This window comes from Sinocyclocheilus grahami, unplaced genomic scaffold, assembly GCF_001515645.1.
Source record: "Sinocyclocheilus grahami isolate Dianchi unplaced genomic scaffold, SAMN03320097.WGS_v1.1 scaffold181.1, whole genome shotgun sequence".
NCBI classification, from domain to species: Eukaryota; Metazoa; Chordata; class Actinopteri; order Cypriniformes; family Cyprinidae; genus Sinocyclocheilus; species Sinocyclocheilus grahami.
In genome coordinates, this window is record NW_015505360.1 from 1680918 (window position 1) to 1708475 (window position 27558).

General features: G+C 36.7%; 2 protein-coding genes across 4 annotated transcripts in view; both read left to right on the forward strand.

The window, feature by feature from the left end:
* Positions 1-6195, forward strand: part of znf330 (zinc finger protein 330) — a 12663-nt gene extending 6468 nt beyond the window's left edge. For all 3 annotated transcript variants that reach the window (XM_016284293.1, XM_016284292.1, XM_016284294.1), the window contains exons 6-10: positions 3992-4118; positions 4649-4753; positions 4838-4884; positions 4964-5081; positions 5774-6195. In XM_016284293.1, coding sequence (XP_016139779.1) covers positions 3992-4118; positions 4649-4753; positions 4838-4884; positions 4964-5081; positions 5774-6039 — 663 coding nt within the window. In that variant the 3' untranslated portion in view covers positions 6040-6195. The remainder of the gene's footprint in view (positions 1-3991; positions 4119-4648; positions 4754-4837; positions 4885-4963; positions 5082-5773) is intronic.
* A 6850-nt stretch (positions 6196-13045) lies between these two features.
* Positions 13046-20883, forward strand: LOC107594297 (uncharacterized). Its single transcript, XM_016284295.1, has 6 exons — positions 13046-13332; positions 16721-16815; positions 19355-19457; positions 19615-19659; positions 19751-19873; positions 20584-20883. Exons 1-6 carry the CDS (start codon positions 13174-13176, stop codon positions 20713-20715), a joined length of 657 nt encoding a protein of 218 aa, XP_016139781.1. The 5' UTR covers positions 13046-13173; the 3' UTR covers positions 20716-20883.
* Positions 20884-27558: the final 6675 nt, after the last annotated feature.

Genomic DNA, 27558 nt, shown 5'->3' on the forward strand with positions numbered 1-27558 from the left:
ACACACACCACTCTCTCTCTCTCTCTCTCTCATGCACACACACACACCTCTCTCGCTCGCTCGCGCACGCACGCACCAACACACACCTCTCTCTCTCTCTCTCACGCGCGCACACAAAGTTTCCTAAATGCATCTACTTTCGGAAGGCCAAATAAAGTGCTTTCGCACTGAAACACACAGCATCTCCCTGACATGCTGCTTCAACACTAACTTTGGTTACTGAAACCACGCCTTCTTTCTTTGCGTGAACATTTGGGCGGCATTATGCTAATATTTCCACATAGTGAAGTAGATATGTGGGGGTGTGTTAGAACGAGCCGTTTTAGGTAGGCGAGGCAGAGTCTTAACTTTGATAAAGAAATATCTCTTTGGTTTTGAGACTTTAGTCTTTGCAACTTTACAGATCTTCTTTATGCACCAAGAGCTTGTAACACTCCAAAGAGATGACCCCTTTAAATTAGCTTTAGAAGAATCGGAAAACACTGGTGTGTGATTTGAGCTCTTGCAACTAATTGCCAGAACATGAAAGTGTAGGAAATTAGCTCAAAAGGCAAATATTAATAATTAATCAACTTATTATAAATACTTGGATCAGCTAATGGAATTAATGTTAAAATCAACAAGCCTGTTAACTGTTTATTAATTCTAAGAAATGTTTATTTCCAGGGTATGGGAAATAACGTTCTTAATGTGCAATACTACTCGGAGCATGAAGCCAAAATCTGCATGATCAGGAACTCCAGTTATGAGCAAAACAACATGCAACCTTGAGTGTGATTTCTTTTTTTTTTTTTTTTTTTCCTGGCAGAAAAAAACTAATTCTGTTTAATTCAGAACGGAGTAGAAAAACAAAAGAAATACACCAAAACCAAAGACAAACATGGAATGTGTAGTGCAACGATACTCCCCAGCCTTCCAATACATGTGAGAAGAAAAAATTTGTATAAACAATAATAACAATAGTAATATTATTAATAATAATAATTTACAATTGAAATATATATAATATATACAGATCTAGTATGGACCCATTACTATTAATGATAATAATAAAACGAAAAACTATATACAAAAAAGGAGAGATAAATATATATATATATATATATATATCGTCCAGATCGGTGGCAGCAGCTTCAAAGACGCTCCAATCAGTGATGTCAAAACAAGCTTGTAAATCCTGCTCTGCTTCATTAGTCCATCTTTTTACAGTCCTTAATACAGGTTTAGCTGATTTCAGTTTTTGCCTGTAGGTCGGTATAAGATGAACCAAGCAGTGATCAGAGAGCCCCAAAGCTGCTCGTGGGACAGAGTGATATGCATTCTTTATTGTGGTGTAACAGTGATCCAATATATTACTGTCTCTGGTGGGACATGTGATGTGCTGTCTGCATTTTGGCAGTTCACGGGAGAGATTGGCTTTATTAAAGTCCCCGAGAATGATTAAAACAGAGTCCGGGTGTTGTTGTTGTGATCTGTGATCTCATCAGCGAGATTCTGTAAAGCTGAGCTCACGTGTGCTTGCGGAGGAATGTAGACACTGACGAGAATGAACGAGCAAAACTCCCGCGGTGAATAGAACGGCTTACAGTTAATGAAGAGCACTTCTAGATCTGAACAGCACATCTTCTTTAACACAGTTACATCTGTACACCACCTCTCATTGATGTAAAAGCATGTCCCGCCACCGCGTGATTTCCCTGTTGATTCTGCGTCGCGATCTGCTCTGAACAGCTGAAAGCCCGGGAGACTCAACGCGCTGTCCGGAATGGCGTCTTTCAGCCAGGTTTCCGTGAAACACAGAGCAGCAGAGTTAGAAAAATCCTTATTTGTCCGGGAGAGCAGAATGAGTTCGTCTGTTTTGTTGGGTAAAGAGCGGAGGTTCGCCAGATGGATGCTAGGCAACGGCGTTCTGAATCCGCGCTGTCTGAGCTTGACGAGCGCGCCGGCTCGCTTCCCCCGTCTGCGCGTCCTGAAGCGCTTGATCAGCGCCACAGCTCCCCCGACAACAATGTCCAGCAAAACATCCGAATAGTCGAAAACCGGTGAAATATCGGGTGGTGTGTACTTCCGAATGTCCAGCAATTCGTCTCTGGTGAAACTGATTGCAGGGATATAACTAAAGACAGGACAAACTAACAAAAACATAAAAACAACTGCAGAGCACGCCACGGAGGCAGCCATCAGCGTCGGCGCCATTGTAACACCCATTTTTATCATTTTAATATAATATGTAAAATTCAATGTATAGTAAATTATTGTTTTTGTTACCATTGCCATCCTGAGAAAATGGCTTATATATATATATATATATATAAAAAGTGTGATACAAACAAGACTTTATTAACTACACTAAACACTTGAACTATTCTAACACAGAGTTTAGCAATGGAAAGAGAGCTTAAGCAGAGTACAGGAATGAAAGATGTTATAGTATTGTTTGAGATTCAGCAGATCAACAGTCTTGAGCAAACCATTAGTTTCTTAGTTGTAACACACTCTTCTTTAAAAGGGGTGGGGATACTTAATGGATCAAACAGTGAGACTAAGTTTGATACTTGCATGTCTTGCCCATTTGAATAAAAGTGTCCTGATGCAGTTTGTTGTGAGAGAACCAGCTGAAGTCTGAGGATCTTTGGTGAATGGAAACAAACTTAGCCTGGCACAAACTTAGGGGTCCTTAGAAGACTTCTGGCTCAGCATCCTCATCTTCTCAGAATCTAAAAACAAGGCCGGATCAGTGATCTTTAAAGTGTGAGGACGTGTGCCACAGAGTTAGCGAAATGTATTGTAAATGAACAAATCTTGGTTAAAGGGGTCATATGATGCGACTTCAATTTGTCCTTTCTCTTTGGAGTGTTACAAGCTCTTGGTGCATAAAGAAGATCCGTAAAGTCTCAAATCCAAAGAGATATTCTTTATAAAAGTTAAGAGTCAACCACGCCTACCTAAACGGCTCGTTCTAACACGCCCCCACATATCTACGTCACGATGTGGGAAGATTTGCTACAATGCCGGCTGCTCTCACAGACTGCAAGTTTTTTTATATTTAAATAATTTGCCACTGACGATTCAAACGTGAGTTTTGAGCAGTGTAGAGTAGGGCTTGTTGTTTGTCATTTCTCCGATCACAAATGCAGACATGGTTTTATTTTTACGTGGCGCGATGAAACACAACGCGTAAAAAGACAGTATAAGTCATTATAATCCGTAATTATGTCCCCATTGGATGCAACAAAAGCCTAGTTTATAATGGGTTTTAATGTTTTTGTCTCGTCGTGCCGGGACACAGCATCACAGTATGTTAAGGGGCGTAACATTCACGTAACATTACATAGCCAATCACAACGCATTGGATAACTGGCCAATCAGAGCACACCTCGCTTTTCAGAACGATGAGCTTTGTAAAAATCGATGCGTTTCAGAAAGGCGGGGCATAGAGGAGAAACAATAATGTACAGTATGTGGAAAATAATGTGTTTTTTTAACCTTAAACCGCGTAAACGCATTTCATTACACCAAATACACAAAATAATGTTCTTTTTAGCAACATGACCCCTTTAATTAAGTAATACTAAAATGTTCATTCAAGGTTTAATATATAGGCAAAACACTAAAAAAGAGCATATGATTATTTAGGATACATGGTTGTACATTCCTCAGGTGAATAGTAGACACAATGTTCTAGAATATGCATGTTTGTCTGGAAAGGTCCATTCTATAGGCCTGTGTCTGTCTGTTTCATTGCACATAGCATCTTTCCACATACTTTTGAGCAATAAAACAGTCAGACAGTAGCCCGGGTAACTGAGCCCTTTCAGGATGGTTCATGGAACTCACAGAGTGGGTTTTAAGGATTATTTGTTAAATATAACAAATAATTGTGTCTGATCAGTCCAGCCGTTTCCAGAAGAATTTCCAACTGAACACAGAAGAGTCTTTGATTGTGAATGCGTGGCTCTGTTGTTAATGCAGTAGTGTTTGTATCCTATAGGGGGCCATATGTGACTTCTGTGAGGCCTGGGTTTGCCATGGAAAGAAGTGCTTGAGTACCCATGCCTGCTCCTGCCCTCTTTCTGACGCAGATTGCATTGAGTGTGACCGCAGTGTTTGGGAACATGGTAAAGAGCAAGCATTCATGTCTACTATGGCACAAACAGTCACCATCAGTTACCAGTAACATGAGTTTTGTAATCATATTACTTTTTTTCCCCCCCAGTAACTAGTAATGCATTACTTTTAAATTTACAACAAAATATCTGAGTTACTTTGTTTTCCCATTTATTCACTGACACGTCTCCTGTCCCTGTGTTGAGAGAAATCGGAAGTGAGGTGCAGAGGCACTTTCTTCAGCCAGCCTTTTAATTTCACTTTTGGTGTGAAAAGGCCTTTACAGTTGCCAAAATATACTTTTGGGGTTATTAAAAAAACCAAATAAGCAAGCCTAGGTCGACAAAAAGTAACACAAGTAATGTCATGCATTACTTTCCATAAAAAGTAACTAAGCAATGCAATTAGTTACTTTTTTTTATGGAGTAACGCAATATTGTAAGGCATCACTTTTAAAAGTAACTTTCCTCTAAATCAGCTGTTCTCTGTTTTAATATAGTTGGAGAAACCAGTCAAATCCTGTTTGTTGTTTAATGTACAGGTGGTCGCATTTTCCACTGCTCTTTTTGCCACAACTTCCTGTGTGAGGATGATCAGTTTGAACACCAGGCGAGCTGTCAGGTCCTGGAAGCAGAGACTTATAAATGTACGTCTGTCTGTCTATGGTTTTTCTGAATAATCTTCTTTTCATTACGACATTCAACTTTATTGACTTTTGCCCCAATTGCAGGTTTATCTTGTAATCGTCTCGGCCAGCATTCTTGTCTCCGATGCAAGGTTATAATTTTCATCAGTCTGATTTGTTTGTATACATACATTGTTTGGACAACCTATGATTGAAATGCTGTTTTTGTAGGCATGTTTCTGTGACGATCACGCTCGAAGCAAAGTGTTCAAGCAGGAGAAAGGCAAGGCTCCTCCGTGCCCAAAGTGTGGACATGAAACTCAGGAGACCAAAGATCTCAGCATGTCCAGTGAGTGCCGTCTGCTATCTACTACTATTTTTTCTAATCTTAATTTTGTGACATCTAAATTGAGACATTTTATTCCATATAGTTAATTCATCAAAATAATATATAGTCAATTAATCAAAATAAAATGCTAAATATGATAATATAATTCTCAAAATGATCATTTAAAAATATTTTTTTAAATATACAATACAAATAATAGCTGTTTTTTTTAACTAAAACCGTAAAAACATTTTTGTTACATGAAATAAACATGAATTGAAATAAAATATAAATACAACTTATTTTAATTCAGCTAGTTGCCAAGGCAACATTTCTCATTTTCATTTAGTCTAATTTAAAGTACTAAAATAACAAACTAAATAAACTTAAAATAATATATATATATAAAAAATGTAAAGGGAACAGGCAAACTAATAAAAATGACAACACAATACATTCACAAAAACTTACTAAAATTAAAGTGAAAACAAAATGTTTTATTCAGTATATAAAAACATTTAAAAAAAATCTAAATCTAAAAATATTTATACAAATATTTATTTTAAAAAATCTCATTTAAAATATTAAAAATCATGAAAACGATAATAGTATAACAATATAAACTATAGTAAAGTATAGTATAAATAACACCGGTTTTGAGTAGCAGTTAGATGTCTGGTACTAACCGGATGGTTTTGTTGATGTTCTTGCAGCCCGAACACACAAATTTGGCCGGCAGAGTGGCGGTGACGAGGACGGATATGGTGCATCTGGATACAGCTCCTACTGGAAAAATCTGGAATCTGGTGGGGGATACAAAGATGAGGAGGATATCGAGGAGGACGATGACTTTGATGATGATGATGATTATGAAGAGGAGGAAGATGACGACGACGATGATGAGGAGGAGGAAGACGACCCAAAGGTGGAGGACTCGCTCTCAAATCTGAGTTTGGAAGCAAGTGGAAAGACCCAATAAAAACACACAATACGTAGATGGGATTCAGAAATTCAGACATAGGTGTCATCTAAGAATCTGAGCTTTACCGTGTCAGATATTTGGCCTTTTACTTAAGGTTTTCTGCATTGCATTGATATGAATGTGTGCATAAATGTCTGACATTGTCACCTTTTTGAATTTCAAATATATCTGAAGAAATGTTTTTAAAAGTCAGTTGTTTTGTTTTTATTTAATGGGATTTGTGTGCCTCTTTTGATACAATAATGCAGAGAAGACACAGCTTGTAATCTCTTAGGACACATACACACCAGATGCAGTTATTTATGGTGACCCATACTTGTAATTAGTGCTCTGCATTTATCCCATCCAAAGTGCCCACACACAGCTGTGAACACACGCACACACCCGGAGCAGTGAGCAGCCATTTTTTTTCAATGGGTGTCAGTATTAAGTTGACTTTTGGCATTAAAATAGTACTGTTAGGATTTGCTAAAGCAGTGAAGAATTAGCGCTGAAAAGGCCTGGACAGTTATTTTTGTGCCTGACCTTTTTTTTTTTTTTTTAAACTAACGTTTGCACTATCATTATTTAACGCTCCAAAAGAAAGCATGTCCAAAAGCTTTTTTGAATTGCACTCATGCTAATTTGCCGTGTTTAGTACATTTTTCCTGCAGTTTAGCTCCAACCCTAATCAAGCACACCCGAACAATCCAATCAAGTGCTGTGGCTCAATGTGTCTACTTATACTACCTTTAAAGTATGTACTCTTTTGGTGAAGAAAAAGTACACACTTTTGAGTGTGTAGTAATAGAGTAGGCAAGCTTTGGGACATACTATCACTTCACACAACTGTGGGTCTTTAACAGACGCTCTGTCACTGTAAACTGATCTGTCAATCATCTTGTCACAGTTAACATCCTCCACATTGCATTTAATTTAACTTCCTACCATATTGTAGAGAAAAGAAGTAGCACATTGATCTGCCAGTCACGGGTCTTTCAAGCCGAGAACAATGCTCATATTTCATGCATAATGATGCATTTCAAAGTTAACGACCAAACGGATGTTTAATATGAAAGATAACAGATAACATTAAATATTTTTTTTACCAGGTTAAATGTTGAATATTAGTAACTCAAACACCTTTTTCTAAGCCTCTCTACCTAACTGCCGGTCGCGCACATCCGCCATGTTTGTAGTTTTAACGCTTTTTATTAGTGTTTGTAGTTCTGGACCGAATCCTTCAACAAAGCGCAATGGATTGTGGGCAATATTAGCATTAGAGTGTGCACGGATCCACACTTCAAAAAAATCGACCTGAAATAGTAGACCATCCGGGAACTTTTGGCATGCTCTTTTCAACATACCATGCTTTGGGACACACTTATTCTAATATCGCATACTATTTAGGATGGATAGTATGAACATTGAGAAGCAGGGGCTGTCTTCTGGGGCCCTTTCTTCGTACGTCGCTTATTACATCCGAGATTAAATGTCACATCCAAGATGATATCATCGCGCTAATCAGGATCTGGCTAATTCGGTTCTTCGAACGCACCTGTTGTATATGATTAGTATGGCCGGATTGAGTTATCCGAGATAATTGTGCGTTCATGGGTTGGTTTAAAAGGGGCTATGTATCGATCGATATTCAAAACCACGATCAGCAATGCAGTGATTGGCTGGCGGCAAGACAAATTTTGGCTGACGAAAAACGTAACAAATTTTTGGACTTTTATAAGGAACCAGCCAAGCGAACAAAACTACATAAATGTTATAATAGATAAATTAAATGTGCGCTGTTTTTATTTTTTATTTTTTTTACATGATTCCCAATTATTTATATTCAAGATTTCTAATATTTGTACAGGCTTTACATTTTTATTTTAATGTAATAATTAGCAATTCATTTAATTTTATATTTGAACAGATTTGTTACGTGACAGCATTAATTAAAGTTTCTTAAGATCATGTTATCTGCGTCTCCTGCGCTCCCATAATGTCAGCACGCAAATGAATGCACGACTCTACATTATCTGTATAGCATGTGTGTAAGACTCGAATACAATTATGAAAATGATTTTACGACGAATAAATCTTAAAGTACACTACAGTATTAAAGACTACACAACATAATTATATTAATTTTAAATTAATTTTTAAATGGTTATTATTTTAAATGATTGTCCCTGGTTCAGTAGGGTGCTCTTGTAATAAAGTAGCGGCGGCTGAGACCGATTTTAAGTATCAATTCTGCTTAAAAAGATGCAATCTAATCCTGTTTACATGAAATAAGCCCGCTCCCGATCAGGTTTAAGTTTACAGAGCTGTTGCTATGACAGCAACTCCGGGATGAGCTTCGAAGAATCAAACAATCCAAGATCATGCCAAATCATCAACAATCAAATCCAGCTTACTGAGTTAGCGACGTACGACGAATGGGCGAAAGTCAGTGGCAGGCGAGTTTGATCAAAGTTGGAGCTTACTCTGCAGGAAAGTGGACCTCCAGGGCCAGAGTTGAGAGCCCCTGCTATATTGTTTGATAATTTTCTGTTTAGCTTTTGTAAAGCAGCTTCAGCATTAATAATTGCTCTAAATAAAGTAAACTTAATGTTATTATCAGTGGTAGCAGATGTAGTAACAAGTGGTCAACAGCGCGACAAGCTGGTCACGTGACCTCAAGATGGCCGAGGCCATGAGGGGGCGACCCGCTCTATGCAAAAGTTCAATTTCAACACTGATGACTTCTTCAACTCATGTCAGCGCGCATTATTTTAATTATACTTTTCTAAATTTCCATTATTTTTTTTCTACAAATTACTGAGTGCATATTTAGCAATTTACCTTGATGACTTTTTAGAAGTCCTTAAATAACCTTATCTCTCAATGTCAGTGGACAGCTAACCGCTGTTTCTGCTTCCCTTCCATGAACTCGCTTATTCGTGGACCCGAGATTACTGTGTATTTAACACCACAAACAAAGTTGTTGCCGAGTTACACAGTTTTTTTAAAAGCCAAGTCAAGTACTCTAACTGCGCTGTCAAAGTGAAAGAGCTCCGTGACGTTTTTTTTTTGCCCGACCCTTTTTTTTTTTTTTTAAACTAACGTTTGCACTATCATTATTTAACGCTCCAAAAGAAAGCATGTCCAAAAGCTTTTTTGAATTGCACTCATGCTAATTTGCCGTGTTTAGTACATTTTTCCTGCAGTTTAGCTCCAACCCTAATCAAGCACACCCGAACAATCCAATCAAGTGCTGTGGCTCAATGTGTCTACTTATACTACCTTTAAAGTATGTACTCTTTTGGTGAAGAAAAAGTACACACTTTTGAGTGTGTAGTAATAGAGTAGGCAAGCTTTGGGACATACTATCACTTCACACAACTGTGGGTCTTTAACAGACGCTCTGTCACTGTAAACTGATCTGTCAATCATCTTGTCACAGTTAACATCCTCCACATTGCATTTAATTTAACTTCCTACCATATTGTAGAGAAAAGAAGTAGCACATTGATCTGCCAGTCACGGGTCTTTCAAGCCGAGAACAATGCTCATATTTCATGCATAATGATGCATTTCAAAGTTAACGACCAAACGGATGTTTAATATGAAAGATAACAGATAACATTAAATATTTTTTTTACCAGGTTAAATGTTGAATATTAGTAACTCAAACACCTTTTTCTAAGCCTCTCTACCTAACTGCCGGTCGCGCACATCCGCCATGTTTGTAGTTTTAACGCTTTTTATTAGTGTTTGTAGTTCTGGACCGAATCCTTCAACAAAGCGCAATGGATTGTGGGCAATATTAGCATTAGAGTGTGCACGGATCCACACTTCAAAAAAATCGACCTGAAATAGTAGACCATCCGGGAACTTTTGGCATGCTCTTTTCAACATACCATGCTTTGGGACACACTTATTCTAATATCGCATACTATTTAGGATGGATAGTATGAACATTGAGAAGCAGGGGCTGTCTTCTGGGGCCCTTTCTTCGTACGTCGCTTATTACATCCGAGATGAAATGTCACATCCAAGATGATATCATCGCGCTAATCAGGATCTGGCTAATTCGGTTCTTCGAACGCACCTGTTGTATATGATTAGTATGGCCGGATTGAGTTATCCGAGATAATTGTGCGTTCATGGGTTGGTTTAAAAGGGGCTATGTATCGATCGATATTCAAAACCACGATCAGCAATGCAGTGATTGGCTGGCGGCAAGACAAATTTTGGCTGACGAAAAACGTAACAAATTTTTGGACTTTTATAAGGAACCAGCCAAGCGAACAAAACTACATAAATGTTATAATAGATAAATTAAATGTGCGCTGTTTTTATTTTTTATTTTTTTTACATGATTCCCAATTATTTATATTCAAGATTTCTAATATTTGTACAGGCTTTACATTTTTATTTTAATGTAATAATTAGCAATTCATTTAATTTTATATTTGAACAGATTTGTTACGTGACAGCATTAATTAAAGTTTCTTAAGATCATGTTATCTGCGTCTCCTGCGCTCCCATAATGTCAGCACGCAAATGAATGCACGACTCTACATTATCTGTATAGCATGTGTGTAAGACTCGAATACAATTATGAAAATGATTTTACGACGAATAAATCTTAAAGTACACTACAGTATTAAAGACTACACAACATAATTATATTAATTTTAAATTAATTTTTAAATGGTTATTATTTTAAATGATTGTCCCTGGTTCAGTAGGGTGCTCTTGTAATAAAGTAGCGGCGGCTGAGACCGATTTTAAGTATCAATTCTGTCAATCATCTTGTCACAGTTAACATCCTCCACATTGCATTTAATTTAACTTCCTACCATATTGTAGAGAAAAGAAGTAGCACATTGATCTGCCAGTCACGGGTCTTTCAAGCCGAGAACAATGCTCATATTTCATGCATAATGATGCATTTCAAAGTTAACGACCAAACGGATGTTTAATATGAAAGATAACAGATAACATTAAATATTTTTTTTACCAGGTTAAATGTTGAATATTAGTAACTCAAACACCTTTTTCTAAGCCTCTCTACCTAACTGCCGGTCGCGCACATCCGCCATGTTTGTAGTTTTAACGCTTTTTATTAGTGTTTGTAGTTCTGGACCGAATCCTTCAACAAAGCGCAATGGATTGTGGGCAATATTAGCATTAGAGTGTGCACGGATCCACACTTCAAAAAAATCGACCTGAAATAGTAGACCATCCGGGAACTTTTGGCATGCTCTTTTCAACATACCATGCTTTGGGACACACTTATTCTAATATCGCATACTATTTAGGATGGATAGTATGAACATTGAGAAGCAGGGGCTGTCTTCTGGGGCCCTTTCTTCGTACGTCGCTTATTACATCCGAGATTAAATGTCACATCCAAGATGATATCATCGCGCTAATCAGGATCTGGCTAATTCGGTTCTTCGAACGCACCTGTTGTATATGATTAGTATGGCCGGATTGAGTTATCCGAGATAATTGTGCGTTCATGGGTTGGTTTAAAAGGGGCTATGTATCGATCGATATTCAAAACCACGATCAGCAATGCAGTGATTGGCTGGCGGCAAGACAAATTTTGGCTGACGAAAAACGTAACAAATTTTTGGACTTTTATAAGGAACCAGCCAAGCGAACAAAACTACATAAATGTTATAATAGATAAATTAAATGTGCGCTGTTTTTATTTTTTATTTTTTTTACATGATTCCCAATTATTTATATTCAAGATTTCTAATATTTGTACAGGCTTTACATTTTTATTTTAATGTAATAATTAGCAATTCATTTAATTTTATATTTGAACAGATTTGTTACGTGACAGCATTAATTAAAGTTTCTTAAGATCATGTTATCTGCGTCTCCTGCGCTCCCATAATGTCAGCACGCAAATGAATGCACGACTCTACATTATCTGTATAGCATGTGTGTAAGACTCGAATACAATTATGAAAATGATTTTACGACGAATAAATCTTAAAGTACACTACAGTATTAAAGACTACACAACATAATTATATTAATTTTAAATTAATTTTTAAATGGTTATTATTTTAAATGATTGTCCCTGGTTCAGTAGGGTGCTCTTGTAATAAAGTAGCGGCGGCTGAGACCGATTTTAAGTATCAATTCTGCTTAAAAAGATGCAATCTAATCCTGTTTACATGAAATAAGCCCGCTCCCGATCAGGTTTAAGTTTACAGAGCTGTTGCTATGACAGCAACTCCGGGATGAGCTTCGAAGAATCAAACAATCCAAGATCATGCCAAATCATCAACAATCAAATCCAGCTTACTGAGTTAGCGACGTACGACGAATGGGCGAAAGTCAGTGGCAGGCGAGTTTGATCAAAGTTGGAGCTTACTCTGCAGGAAAGTGGACCTCCAGGGCCAGAGTTGAGAGCCCCTGCTATATTGTTTGATAATTTTCTGTTTAGCTTTTGTAAAGCAGCTTCAGCATTAATAATTGCTCTAAATAAAGTAAACTTAATGTTATTATCAGTGGTAGCAGATGTAGTAACAAGTGGTCAACAGCGCGACAAGCTGGTCACGTGACCTCAAGATGGCCGAGGCCATGAGGGGGCGACCCGCTCTATGCAAAAGTTCAATTTCAACACTGATGACTTCTTCAACTCATGTCAGCGCGCATTATTTTAATTATACTTTTCTAAATTTCCATTATTTTTTTTCTACAAATTACTGAGTGCATATTTAGCAATTTACCTTGATGACTTTTTAGAAGTCCTTAAATAACCTTATCTCTCAATGTCAGTGGACAGCTAACCGCTGTTTCTGCTTCCCTTCCATGAACTCGCTTATTCGTGGACCCGAGATTACTGTGTATTTAACACCACAAACAAAGTTGTTGCCGAGTTACACAGTTTTTTTAAAAGCCAAGTCAAGTACTCTAACTGCGCTGTCAAAGTGAAAGAGCTCCATGGGCGGTGTGAGTGTGTGTGTGTGTGTGTGTGTGTGTGTGTGTGTGTGAGTGTGTGTGTGTGTGTGTGTGTGTCTGTGTTTTCACTAGCACACTTGATCAGAGCGCGCACGGAGGACGAGAGGAAGAAGCCTGCAGTGTGCACTCATGGACTAATATCCAGCTGGAGCAGTCAATACAGTTGGAAATACCTCCATGACAGACTTAAAGGACTCTTACATAACGAGAACATGTGAACTTCACGCAGCTCTCGTGGTTGGCCTACCAACAATCTCGCTTTCGATGATTTTAATGACCCTCTTCCTCGTCTTCATCCTAGGATTTTGGAATAAGCCAGCCAAGCTAAAATCAAAGGTAGGAAACAAATGCATAAATGCATGTCGAAATTTACAAAATATCTTCATGGAACATGATCTTTACTTAATGTCCTAATGATTTTTGGCATAAAAGAAAAATCAATAATTTTGACCCACACAATGTATTTTTGGCTACTGCTACAAATATACCCCAGTGACTTAACACTGCTTTTGTGCTCCAGGGTCACATTTGTGGAGTAAAAGTTAATACTTTGTATTTTGAAGTAAACAGACAAAATTAGACCCTTGGGGTAAGATGCCCCTCAGAATTGGCACAGAAGGTGGCATGTTTTTACTAGTGTTATTATGTTTAAATGTAATACTTATTGTAATTAATGCGGATATTTAATATTTCCATAAGTTAAGACGTACATTTCCGACATCTTCACTTTCATTAAAACCTATAGGTTAATCCAGCGACTTAAGACTGCTTTTGTGCTCCAGGGTCACATTTGTGGAGTAAAAGTTAATACTTTGTATTTTGAAGTAAACAGGCAAAATTAGACCCTTGGGGTAAGATGCCCCTCAGAATTGGCACAGAAGGTGGCATGTTTTTACTAGTGTTATTATGTTTAAATGTAATACTTATTGTAATTAATGCGGATATTTAATATTTCCATAAGTTAAGACGTACATTTCCGACATCTTCACTTTCATTAAAACCTATAGGTTAATTGAGTAAAATCATTACATTTGCATTCATAGTGTTGCTATTATGACACATCTTCAATTAAAATATGGGCAATTAAATATGTAAATATTCATATTTATTCAAGTCATAGAATCATTTTACCTTTCAGATGAAGCTCTTTTACTGGGATTCTGCTTTTTCCATCATCGGTTATTCAATTATTCAATTAAATCATCAAAATAAAATTTTAAATAGAATAGTTGATTTAGTATTTTACATTAATGACACTTGAAAAAATACATAAATCTTAATACGAGTGATCTCAAAAGTCATCTATACATCCAGTAAATGTTTATCAGGGCACCTTCTTGCCGCAGTATTTTACATTGTGTGCTTTAACAACTAAATTAGCAAATATCTCTATTTATTTCCTATAATAAACTCACGGGCTGATGCATCATCATCCTGCACATACTAAACCTACATCTAAATATGTTACAATTTAAAAGTAAATCCACACTGTGCTTAAGAGGGTCATCTTCCCCCATCTTACTCTACATTTTGGCCATAGTTTTATTTATGCAGTAGACTAGTGAGCACAAAGTGCACTAAAGCGTTAAGCAATGTTAAAGGTATATACACCAACAAATACTTTACGGTTCACATGTTATTCATCTGAAAAGTAATGACTCAATCTGGCACACTTTACAATGTATGTAATCCTTTGTTGTGTCAGTTGCTATTAATTTTATTAATTAACTTTTACTAACATTTAAAATGTATTATAGGCATTAGTGCCTATTCCTAGGAAAACAGATAACAGAAATAATTTGAATAAAGGTAACTAAAAAAACTAGTAGTTAAAACTAGTAAGTACTAAAATTGGTACTGAAAGAGAATAGTTGATATTTGAGCTAGAACTCAATGGCACAAGTGTACAATTAATCGTCGTCGTCGTCTTCTTCCGCTTAAGTCTATAGCAGCCCAAAGTTGCTTTCATGTTTATGCTAATAACATTTAAATCGTAAGGGCTAGAAACAAAATTCAACAAAACATGATTCCTTGGCTCAAGACGAACTCCTCATTTTCACAAAAATCTACCTAAATCTTCAGACCATGGCGACAAAAAGTTATGGAGTTCAGCTTCATTCATCAGTTTGACAAAAAGCACGATAAATTGGACATTAGGCAATATCTCCACAATGCTTTAAGCCCGGGATTTTAGATTTTTGGCTGTCCCAGACGAAAGATTGCCATCGTGAAGCAATCGTGGTGATTTCTGTGATCGTGGCTCTTAATCGCTGGTCCTATGTCGTACAGTGCGAGAGGTTCAAAGATGGGCGTTTTCCCGGTCTTGCGACCAAAGATAGCCTACGATAGCTTTCTGGCGGTGTCAGAAATTCAGCATGTTCATTGCACAGTGTGTTTGCAGTTACGACCACGTTTACTGACCAACCAGTAAAAATGCGACATGAAATCAACGCGACATGGCGCTAAAACCTAAAACGGCTTACCTCAAGCTCTTATTCCTTCCTCTTTCGCCGCTCCCACTTTTTTTCAGCACACATAAAAACTACAACTGTCAAAGTGTGATTCATTATGCTCTTTTTGTTACCACTAGCAAATGCTAATGACGTTTTATTCTTCTATAGAAACGTGCGTCGTAGCCTACGAGTCAATAGGTGTCATCATCGTACAGTCTACATGCATGTCGTACCCAAGTTTATTAGATCCATGTCGCACAGTGTGACCAGCAATGATCTTATAGGATTGCTAAAATCGTGCAGTGTGTAGAAGGCTTTAGTTTAGCATATTCAGACCAATCTTGGTGTGTGTTATAACGACCATGACCTGAGAGTACCTGCACAGTTTGGACACAGTGTCACCTAATGAAAAATGGCCATTTTTGCTTATATCTTCTGAACATTTGGCCAAAAAAAAAAATAAATCACAAGACTTGTCAAATGATTTCCCCAAACTTCCCACCTCAGCCATTTTGTGCGTCGATCATAATGAGTTTTGTCTTTTAATTTTTAGAATTCATGAACGCATTGGAATATCGTTACAAAATGCGGTAGTATTAGCAGTAGCACTACCTCGTGGTCAGAAATTATAACTTTAAAAAAAATTCTACTAGGTTTTGATGAATTTGGCCTATTGTCATGAGACTGGTCTTTGTAGGTTCCTTGGGTCATGCCGAGAACATCAATACCAATTATGCCACAGTCGACCATTTTGATGTTATTTGAACACCTACTTTTTTGAACTCGTCCTAGACCGCTGGTCCGATTTTCATGAAAATCAAATCAGAGCATATTCAGACTATGCCGGCACAAATTTACGGATTTCATGTTGATATGCAAATAACGAATTAACAAATTCGATGGCGTGTTGCCAAAATGATTCTGAAGCTGTATCTCTGCAAGGCTTAGGCATATTGACACCAAACTTTGTGTGCGCCAAAATTGTCACTCCACACTGAATACACCACATCAATTAGGCCACATCGCCACCTATTGGTCAAAAGTCAATAGCAATTAAATCAATTCTATTTTTCAACCTATAAATGACTTTGATTACTTGTGTTCTTTTGCCTTTGTTGTGCTTAGCCACTTGATTACTTTTGTTTTCGTTTCCATTGACTGCGCGCTTTGCTTCCTGGAACTGCATATTAAATCAGCACTTCTCTATCTGTGGGACTTTTTCAGAATTTGTCCTTTGTAAGTATTAAAGAAGTGTGTGTGTTCTTTTACAGAGAACTGGAAGATGTGCTTGTAACCCTTGGTGTTTTGAGAATCACATGGAATGCCTTTTGAACTCAGAGGTTTGGAATTCTATCTTAATTCTGAGGTATATCTAAGAAATTAGACTGTTTATTTCCTTTGCTGATTGCTGTGTAAATCTGGCATAACCACAGTTACTAGGTTGCTAAAACTGGTTCTAGGGTGAATTCAGCTTGGGCCACTTTCTACCTTGAAGATAGCCCAGTTGTCGTGAATTAACCCCTAATAAAATCCACTGAAAAAAAAACTGGCATAGGATTTACTTTGAAACAAGTTTCATTCAGAAACTAGTAATACATTTCACAAATGATTACAAAGAAACAGCACGTAACATTGAATTAAATGTGAAGTAGAAAGACTGAAATAGTATTTTCTTGTAAAACATACTCCAATAAAGTTTTAGTTACAATTTGATTTATATTCTTACCATGTCAATTGAAGAGAAATTGTATAGTTCAGAGTTGTTTTGTTGCACCTTTTTGAATATTGAAAACTTCTCAGGGTTTATTTGAATGCCAATTTGTGTATCAAACACATACATTAAAGTCTCAACTACAAAAAAAGCTGTTTGACATTTACTAAACTGAAACCCCCCCCATTGAATCAGTTTTAACTCAGAAATTGCAAAAACTGAAACAATATTTCCTTTTAAAACACACTTTAAATATCTTTGTTAATATGTTGACAAAAGCTTATTATTGATGAATACCATTTGTGACAATGTGCCCCAATAGCAGGCCATGTTGACAAACTATATGGGGTAAGTTGTCATAATGGGAATCTGTCGATAAATAGGTCTGTTATTAGCTGTATGAAACATAAAACAGTTCTTGAAACTGCAAAAATAGAAGGCAAAAACAACAAACTCTTGTTTTGGCCACGAGTTGTCCTGAGTCATTTATATAAAATTACAACATATAACGTGACGACTTGCCCCAACCAAACTGCAGTGTTGTGAGAACACTATTCTAGCTACTTGTTAATATCTACCTTTATTATATAGTCAACTTTATTTACTCTAGCAGTCTTACATTTGTCTAATTGGACTTTTGAACCTTTATAGTTCGAGTTTATAATCGTTGAGATATGGCCCTTGTGACAGCATCCCCATGTGACATCTAGCCCCCCCCCCCCCACACACTAGATGAACTGACACATCTGAGATTTCTAAAGTCCAATTTAAATGGCCTTTTATCTGCTGCTGCCCCATTATAGTGTGCATTAGCTAAGTATGCATGTCTCTGGCTGGTAATATGAACCTGCTTCGAGATCAATCTCTGCCTTGCTCTGCATAGAGCAAACAACACTATTATCTGTTCAGAACAAAGTTGTTTAGCCTTTTTAGTTCGCTTACAACAAAAAGGGTGGAGAACGACCTTAAACGTGATCAGATTGAATTGAAACCTAAATCTGAAACCACAATGACGTTAAGATCTCTTTGGTCACAAGATGGTGGTAAAAATAACAAGGTTTGCAGGAAAACGGTTGTGTATACAGTATATACCACTTGCTCTATTTGATTTGTTGATATCTTGATTTAGTTCATCTGTATTTCCATTGCAACTGAAACCAGCATCTTGCAGTTACATTGACCCTGTTCCAAATCCCAAGTGTGAAGGCTGTTCCAAAAGATTGTACTTTATGCTTAGATACCTTCTTTTGGCCAAATTGCATGTGGAGAAGGTACTTCATGAAGAAGCTAATGCTATAGTACATAATGCATTGAGCTTGGTTCTGGTCCAAAAAACTGATCCCAAATGCGAGAAATGTTGATTATAAATACAAACCCAATTCCAAAAACGTTGGGACACTGTACAAATTGTGAGTAAAAAAGGAATGGAATAATTTACAAATCTCATAAACTTATATTTTATTCACAATAGAATATAGATAACATATCAAATGTTGAAAGTGAGACATTTTGAAATGTCATGCCAAATATTGGCTCATTTTGGATTTCATGAGAGCTACATAAAAAGAAGAGGGGATGCCACACAGTGGTAAACATGGCCTTGTCCCAACTTTTTTGAGATGTGTTGATGCCATGAAATTTAAAATCAACTTATTTTCCCTTAAAATGATACATTTTTCTCAGTTTAAACATTTGATATGTCATCTATGTTGTATTCAAAATATTGAAATTTGAAACTTCCACATCATTGCATTCTGTTTTTATTCACAATTTGTACAGTGTCCCAACTTTTTTGGAATCGGGTTTGTAGTTAAAATTCATTCAGTACCACAAGAGTGTCAATGAAAACATTTCAGTGACTGCATGACTGTGTTGGTGTTTCAGTATAAACACTCATGTTTTTGACACGTTCAGAAGAGCTGCATGGAGAACAGATCAAAACACGGGTCATGAATAAATGGTTAATGAACTGTGCCTGTGAGAATACAATAAGAGGTTTTTTGGAAGCAACACAAAGGGTGCTGGTTTGGGTGTTACTACCTGGACAGCATTAGAACCGCATCAGATGAATCCACAGGCACTGTGGCATTGCAAATGGATTTGTAATGGAGATGGAGCAATTAAAAATGGATTGTGCAGGATTATAAAATCATTTGACTTTAACTTATGTCATATTATGGTTGTTTTTGTTCAGCTGTCTAAGTGCTCTATTGCCCGTGGCTGAAGGTCATGCAATGCAGGCACTGAAAGACCTCCAGAACGCACTCCGAGACAAAGAGACAAAGCTTTTATTCCAAGTAAGTGACATCTGAGCTTTTGATGCATTGTGCAAGTCAAGGAGTAGCCGTACTGTAAATCTCAATCTTATTTTTCTGTTGTCACAAAACCCACTTGGCCTAAATAGTAAATCAGAATCCTAATTAGTAAACTTATTTTTTATTTTTTTTTCCCCAGCGTTCTAATGCAAGTTTGTATACACCAAATACAGATGATATCGAGGTAAGTTAACTTAAAAAAACTCCATTTTACACATTATTATTATTAGCATGGCAATAAACATGTGCTGACTGTGCTCTGTGTTTGTCTGCAGAATTGCACATTTAAGTTTTTCGACTGTTTCCTGATGGAGATGAACGTTCTCTTGTATGAAGAAGACCCAGAAAATGTATACAAGGGGCTGATAAATACAACTTTAGAAGAATATAACAAAAATGTAAGTCAAAGCAATACCACAATGTGTGTGTGTGTGTGTGTGTGTGTGTCAAGATTGTGCATCATTCAGAATTGACATTCCTGAACTGGAATCGTTTTTAAAAATGCATGAAATTATATTATGAATCAACATTTGAAATGTTATGACAATGACACCATAGAAATGTGCATTTCTAAATAAATATATAAATAACATTTATATATATATATATATATATACACACACACACACACGCACATATACATACATATATCTATAAATTTCATATTGTTTATATATTTTAATATAGACTTAAATTTGCAAACAATATGGTGGACACTAGACATTTTGTGGTGCTGTATGGCAAAATTAAAATTGGTTTTATTGGCTGATTATTTTTTGAAAATATTAAACTTGGTATAGAAAAATGCCTAATAATTTAATAAGCACATATTAGAGTGGTATAATATTAAAGAGTGGAGAATATTAAATATGCATAATTAAGAATAAATGAATTTATTGTTAATTACGTAACACACACTAATAATGACTTTTTCTTGTGACTTGGGAATTTTTCAATGAATCATCCTGTCATTCCAATTCAGATTCACAGCCATGAATTGGAACGAAGCTGATTTTCTTTTTCAATTCCGAATGATGTGCATCCCTGACGGTTCTGTTTGTTGTTTGTAACCGCTGGTAATGAGTTTGTGTTTGGACTGCTTCCACAGAAGTGTTCCGAACGATATCCTTGTGAACTACTAGAACTCACCAACCCCAGGGAGTTCTTTGACAGGATGACGAACTTTCTTGAGAAACAGTATGCTCTTTGCAGCCAACCATCTACTATAACATGTGATTAAAATCATACTTTATTTCCCTTAAAGCATGTACAATAAGCTCATTTATCTATTATCATTTTAAATTATACTAGACTTTTTTTTGTTATTAATATTTATATCACATCAGTCTGAAAGTGTCACTATATTAAAGCTGTAAGAATGTTTTATGAATGATTGTTTAACTGTGAATGCCTTGTAAGTGTACAGAATTTTAAGGTGAAAATTGTTTTCATTTAAAATAGGTTTTATATATTGTTTTATATCCAATGTATTGTTACATTAAAACATTTTTTATCAACAGAAATAATGTCATTTGTTACAGTATGTTGAGGTGAACTGGATCACAGAGTAAAAGTTTCTTATCTCAATATGTATGCGTGTTGTTCAAAGGCTGATTTTATGACCTGATCTGAAGGAAACCTGACATCTGATATAATTTTGTAACTTTGAGGAAGAAATAGCTTCCATTGTTTCAATTTGCCTGAGGAGGAATTTCCTGTGTAAATCCTTTGTGTTCCTGACCTTCTCCACCACTGCACCATGAGAGATGCATGAACTACGTTCACATCTCAAATCCCTAACAGACCCTTAGTGTGTTTTTGGCAGGAATGGAAACGAGGCTGTGAGGAATAGAAGTACAGTGTGCTCAATGGACTGTAATGTTGTTTAACAACATAATTGTTCAGCTGACAAAACGTCTTCCCTAAAAAAAAAAAAAGTTGAAAGTTTTGAAAATTACACGATCTAGGACTGTAATGGTGCCTGCCACTGTGAAGAAAGTCTATTCCTCACAACTCAAGACCTTTTCTCTGACCTCTGACTTTGCATCTCGCAATTCTATTTTTTTGGTTTTGTTTCCGCCTCAGCCATGAAAGGTATTGCAACTTTTTTTCCCTCACAATTGTGAGTTTATATCTCACGATTCTGACTTTTCTTCTCGTAATTGAGTTTACATTATGCAAATCGGACTTTTTTCCTTTGAATTCACATGTTAAATTATTATTTTTGTTTCCACCACGCAATAAAAAAAAAGGTAATTGCGACTTTTTATCTCACAGTTATGACATTTTTTCCACGCAATTGCGAGGTTATTTATCAAAATTCTGCATTCTCAATAGCAAGTTGATACCTCAAAATTGTGAGTTTACATCTTGCAATTCTTCGATGTAAATCCGAGTTTACATTTTGCTAAAAAATAAAGATAATTTGCTTCTTTTTTCTTGCAGTTGCGAGTTTATGTCTCACAATTTAGACATTTCTTCTTAGAATTGCAAATTTATATCTGGAAAAAAAATTGCAATATCTTGCAATATTTTTTGTCATAATTGTGAGTATATCTCTCGCATTTCTGCATTTATATCTCAGAATGGAGAGGGGAAAAGTCCAAATTGTGAGAGAAAAAAAAGTGACTTGCAAGATAAGTCCTTTTTTTTTTTATCCCATGGTGGGAAAAAAAGCTTCTATCCTCACTGCCTCATTTTCATGCGGGTTACATTCAATTTGGCATACATTTAATTTGACAAAAGTCTAAACTGTAATATAAATGAATGTTGAAAATCATGACTTGATGATTTCTGAATGTGTCATTTAGCTGCTTACCTGATGATGATGATGTTGAGGTGGTTGATGCTGCAGGTTGTTGACTTTCTCTGACCTTCATGACATTTTCTGAAGGATCTGCAGCACCTCTGTACCCTCATCATCATGAGATTTGAAACACCATCCTAAATCAGCAATGTGAGGAAAGCTGAGGACTGTTAGTCAGGAAGTTAAAAAACTGCGGAACTTATGAATGAACAGACTCTAAAATAATGCTTGGTTAAAAACAAACATTTGGCAACCCAGCGCTGGGTAAATATTGGACAGAACACATGCTGGGTTATTTTGACCCAGCTTGTTGCGTTTTCTACATTTACCCATTTGCTGTTTTTTTTTTGTTTTTGCTGGGTCAGTCAACCTATTGAAGGTTTTTCATTTTAATTAATAAAAATGCACTCTAAAATCTGTTTTATATAGGACAAGAACAGTTTATATACAATCATTTTTTAAATTTAATGTCATGTCAGTCTTTTACAACCATAAAATCATCAAAACCATTCAGTAAAGGTTTTAGGGTCTGACAGCAGCAGCAAGAGCAGCCAATGGGAATCTGTGGGAAGAAATCTGCGATCAGTAGGCTGTTCCAGTTTATTCATGACTTTATTCATGAATTTATGTTTGAAAGGTTACATTAGAAACTCTTGTCTGTCCGACATTTACAGTAAGTTTCAACCAGTCAAACGCATAGCACGATCACAGTTGCAACAATGTATACTGGATCAATTCTTAAGGTGCGTCCCAAAATGCGTAAGTGTACATTATTCTATGACATTTTGTAGTATAAATAGTGCAAGTGGTGCGTTCACCACCGGATGATGCACTTCACCGAAAAAACGAACCCTGCGTTCCATTCGGAAGGGCTCATCCCTATGCCCTAATCCCTTCAAAGGGTTTACCCTACGGAGTGAGAGCTACGAAGGTATGAAGGGTATAGGGGTCAAAAAACTCTTTTTTTTGGAACGCACCTCTGCGTCACATTAACAAGACGATCAAGGAGGCACCTTTGTCGCACATTTTGTACGCTGGTTGACCCCCAATTGTCTTTTACGTCAAATATGATCTATATTTGTGTATGTAATGTAATATGTATTTGCAATGTATATTGTGTCTATGTATTTGAAACATTTGAATGGACTGATAAAGGTAGCGGTAAAGTATTCTGTTGAAGTAAAATGTCGTTTTGACCATAATAATGTACCAAATCTAACTCGTATAAATATTACAGTAGTATAGAAAAATACTATGCATACATTTATCGGTGAAGTCGAACTCTGTGACGCCAGACAACTTCCCTGTGCAAAGGATCATGGGAGCCCGAAGGGTACAACTGATGGACACTTCGGGCTCCGAAGGGAAATCCTTCATTCCGAAGGGCCCTTTGAAGTGGCCAGTTTTGGCCACTTCGGTTTGGAACAACCATTCAATAAGGTGGACATGTTTGTTTTCACTCCGAAGTGCCCTTGGAACACAGCGGAAGTGTGGAACCTGTCGCAGGTTCAATTACATAACGAAGGGGGAGGGGCTATCAGACTCCGATTATGAATGACAACCTTATATAATGCATACTCTATGGTTGAGTGCATAAGTACAAAGTATATAAGTGCATAGTGCATCATATGGGACACAGCTATAGTTTTCACTATTTTGTTCGCAACGCCTAACTTCCAACGATCCAATCAATTCCCGAAGGATGAAATCAAGCCCAGCCCTACATTTTTTTCCTCATTTCAGAAGCCGTTTCACTTGAATATATGTCACAATAGGGGAAAAAAGGACAATCTCAACTTCCATTTCATGCGGACTTTAATTTCATACAGTAAGTTTCCTCTCAGATCAGAACACAAAGGGGGTTAAGGCTAAAAGGCATACAGCAAAAACTACTGGGCATGCGCACATCAATATAGCGTAATTTTTCTCACACTGTACAACAATAATTACTATTTTTGCATTATTGTAAGGGGTAGGTTTAGGGTTGGGGTCGGTGTAGATGTTAATAAAACAATCTAATAGGTAGAAAATTCAATTTATTGTTAGCTTCCGGTTTATGCTGTATCCCTTCTAGCCACAACCCACAAAGGGTGAATTCCAAACGGAAGTCAGCATCCCTATGCCCTACTCCCTTCGAACAGCAGAGCCCTTGAAGTGTGTTCTTTGAAGGGAACTCACTTAGCGAAGGGAATGACTGACCAAATATTTACCCAACCATGACGATGCTTGCATGAGTGCAGCATTCAGCACTCCATCAGTTGTTGCAAATCAATATTTCTTCTTCTTATTTTATTCAAATATTATCGAATTGTGTCTTATTTAGCCTACTATTAAACTTTTTCAAACTTAACTTGTTTACGAAAAATATTTTGTATCATTAAAATAAAGACAAATTTAATTAGCCTATTCTACTTACGTTTGTATGTGAATTCGAAATCAACCCCAACTTTGCTTTAAAATGCATTGCAAGACCTAACCAAAGATCACATGAAATCACTTCCGTGAAGTGACCATGTTCCCTTCGCTAACAGACTTCTGGAAGGGCCATTCATTCATACCTGCACTTGCGGTCTTTGCACTTGACCACTTATATGACCTTTTTCCTGTGTTTGGTCCAATTGTTCAAGTGAGCATGAAGACCACAAGTGTGTGTAGAACTTTTCATGATGGGACACACTTATAGTGTTGTAAAAATGCAATTGTTTACAGAGCTCTATTTTTATTTTCAAAACTTTGCATTTTAAAATCAACTTCTAAATGTCTGTTCAGTAGTCCCTATAACAGATGACACAATTTAATTTTGTGGTGCTTCTAATTAAGTGATAAAAAGCAGTTGCAAATGTTATACAAAATAAATATCACCACTACTCACCTTTGCACCAATAAAACATGCAACTCTGTCTTAATACCAAATTATTTGTAATATCTAACTATTATTTATATTTAACATACATTGGAAAGGTTTCCGTGACCTCTCACGAGATCTCTGCAAAAAGTCTCAAGATTTAATTTCACAACATGATGCATGATGGGATATACTAAGCCTTGAAATTTCGCCCAAATGACCGCTGACAAATGTAACCAGTTTGAACCGTTTTGGCAAAGTGCACTGACCCAGCGCTGTGCTGTGTGAGGGCGTTCATCATTTGTATTGACAGTTGACCCAACACCTGGGTAAAAAATTTTTTTTTTAAATAACCAAGGACTATAGCCAATAAAATGACCCAACAGGCTAATATGGGGGTAGAATTGTTGCTTTATTCCAAATAAATAGATTATGCTCCACAAATAAATGTAAAGAGATTAACAACAATTAAACATATTGACGAATAAATAGAATGAGATCCACAAGTAAATCTTAGCGTTTCACAAACATGAAATAAATTCACAAATAAATAAAATGCAATTTGCAAATAAAAAACATATTCACAAATATCTTTTTAAGTCACAAACACAACTTTGCCTGGCATTCATTTGTGAATCACTCGCTGTGCATTTGTGGATTTTGAAACATTTCTAGTGTCGAGACACACACCAATCCACAAATGCGTGGACTCCACCCACCGTCTACTCAAGCCAATCAGATAACAGCCACTCTTCGCTGACCAATCGTAGCACGTTCTCGCTATAGTCAATCACGATTTGCTTTACAATCAGGGCGGGACAGATTCATTTTGCACCCCTGTAAGGAACTGCATTCTATGGACACTTCGTTCAAATTGAGCTTAAGTGCTGTTTGTAATGGTTAAAAATGGATGTGGTTAAAAAAAACCTGTTTCCAAATGATTGTTGGAGTGTAAGGGTTCTTTTCCTTCAGGATCAGTGCATGAGGATAAACTCAGGATTATACACAACTTGATCATTCACAGATCCCAAGCATGATCGCAATGCGTCCAACGCAAATACGAATCATCATAACCAGTCTACACTGGACGAGGTGACATGGGACTTTTACACATTGTTAGATCCACATTGCTGTTTATACGTCATTTAAACGGCTTGACTGAAAAACTGGGAAACCCTGCTGGCTGTTGTGTGACGGCAATTTAACCTCTTACTCAAACTCATATGTTTATCATGAGGTTGAATCCAACTATTTAATAGTCAGTTACTTATTGATGCTTTTCTTTCCATCTTGAATAACATGACGCTTCCATAACGTGTTTGTATCCAGCATTGTTCCCATAGCCGTGATTTAAAGCGCTGTTTCTCTGGCATTTTCAAAGGCACGTTAATTATAATCCTGGGGCTTGGATTGACACACAGTCTAATGGTCTAACAAAATCCAGTTTTAAACATCTTTTACTATACCAATTTTTATGGCCCTTATATTTCTTATTTGAGCCAAAGGAGATGAATGAAGTTATTTCAGGACTAGACCGCCCTGATTGTAAAGCAAAACGTGATTGGCTATAGCGAGAACGTGCTACGATTGGTCAGCGAAGAGTGGCTGTTATCTGATTGGCTTGAGTAGACGTTGGTGTGTGTCTCGATGCTAGAAATGTTTCAAAATCCACAAATGCACAGCGAGCGATCCACAAATGGGTGCAGCGATCTACAAATGCACGGGACGCGATTCACAAATTAATGCCAGGCAAAGTTGTGTTTGTGACTTAAAAAGATATTTGTGAACATGTTTTTTATTTGCAAATCTCATTTTATTTATTTGTGGATCTAATTCTATTTATTCGTCAATATGTTTAATTTTTGTTAATCTCTTTACATTTATTTGTGGATCATAATCTATTTATTTAGAATAAAGCAACAATTCTACCCCCATAGGCTAAACCCAGCATTTGGGTAATGTATATATACTTTTGGAGAGAACATGAGTTTCTTAAGGCTATATGCAAACAATTAATTTTGACTCATTCTTAACCTTTGCAATACATCACGTCCAGTCAGAGAGGCGGATAAAGCTGACTTTTAAAAAAACGTTTCCAGTTATAATGGAAAACACAAGACGTGTCACTCGCATAGTTTTGAATGGGGAAAAATGCAACGCTCAATATGGCTGCTCAATTCGCAGGAAGTCCCGCCTTCTGAATGAAAGAGCCAATCACTGCAGCTGCCGTTAGAAGTCCCGGTTGCTATAGAAACAGTCAGCGCTCTGAGACGTGCGCTTAGGACTGCGCATGCGCACTGGCTGATCTAGCCTGAAAAATAAGCTTTTTATAACAGTATCTGAGCAAAAGAAACAACATTTATGACACAGTTGTTGTCAGATTTCTTTGGTGATTTCAAATATGAAATTTAATCACAAGCTTAGTGAACAGT

What these genes read in the sequence shown, in the direction of transcription:
- LOC107594297 (XM_016284295.1), top strand. Translation starts at nt 13,174, where the DNA reads ATGACAGACTTAAAGGACTCTTACATAACGAGAACATGTGAACTTCAC. An exon ending in CAGCCAAGCTAAAATCAAAG is followed by an intron (nt 13,333 to 16,720) that starts GTAGGAAACAAA and finishes GTTCTTTTACAG; the next exon opens with AGAACTGGAAGATGTGCTTG. An exon ending in TAGAAGAATATAACAAAAAT is followed by an intron (nt 19,874 to 20,583) that starts GTAAGTCAAAGC and finishes CTGCTTCCACAG; the next exon opens with AAGTGTTCCGAACGATATCC.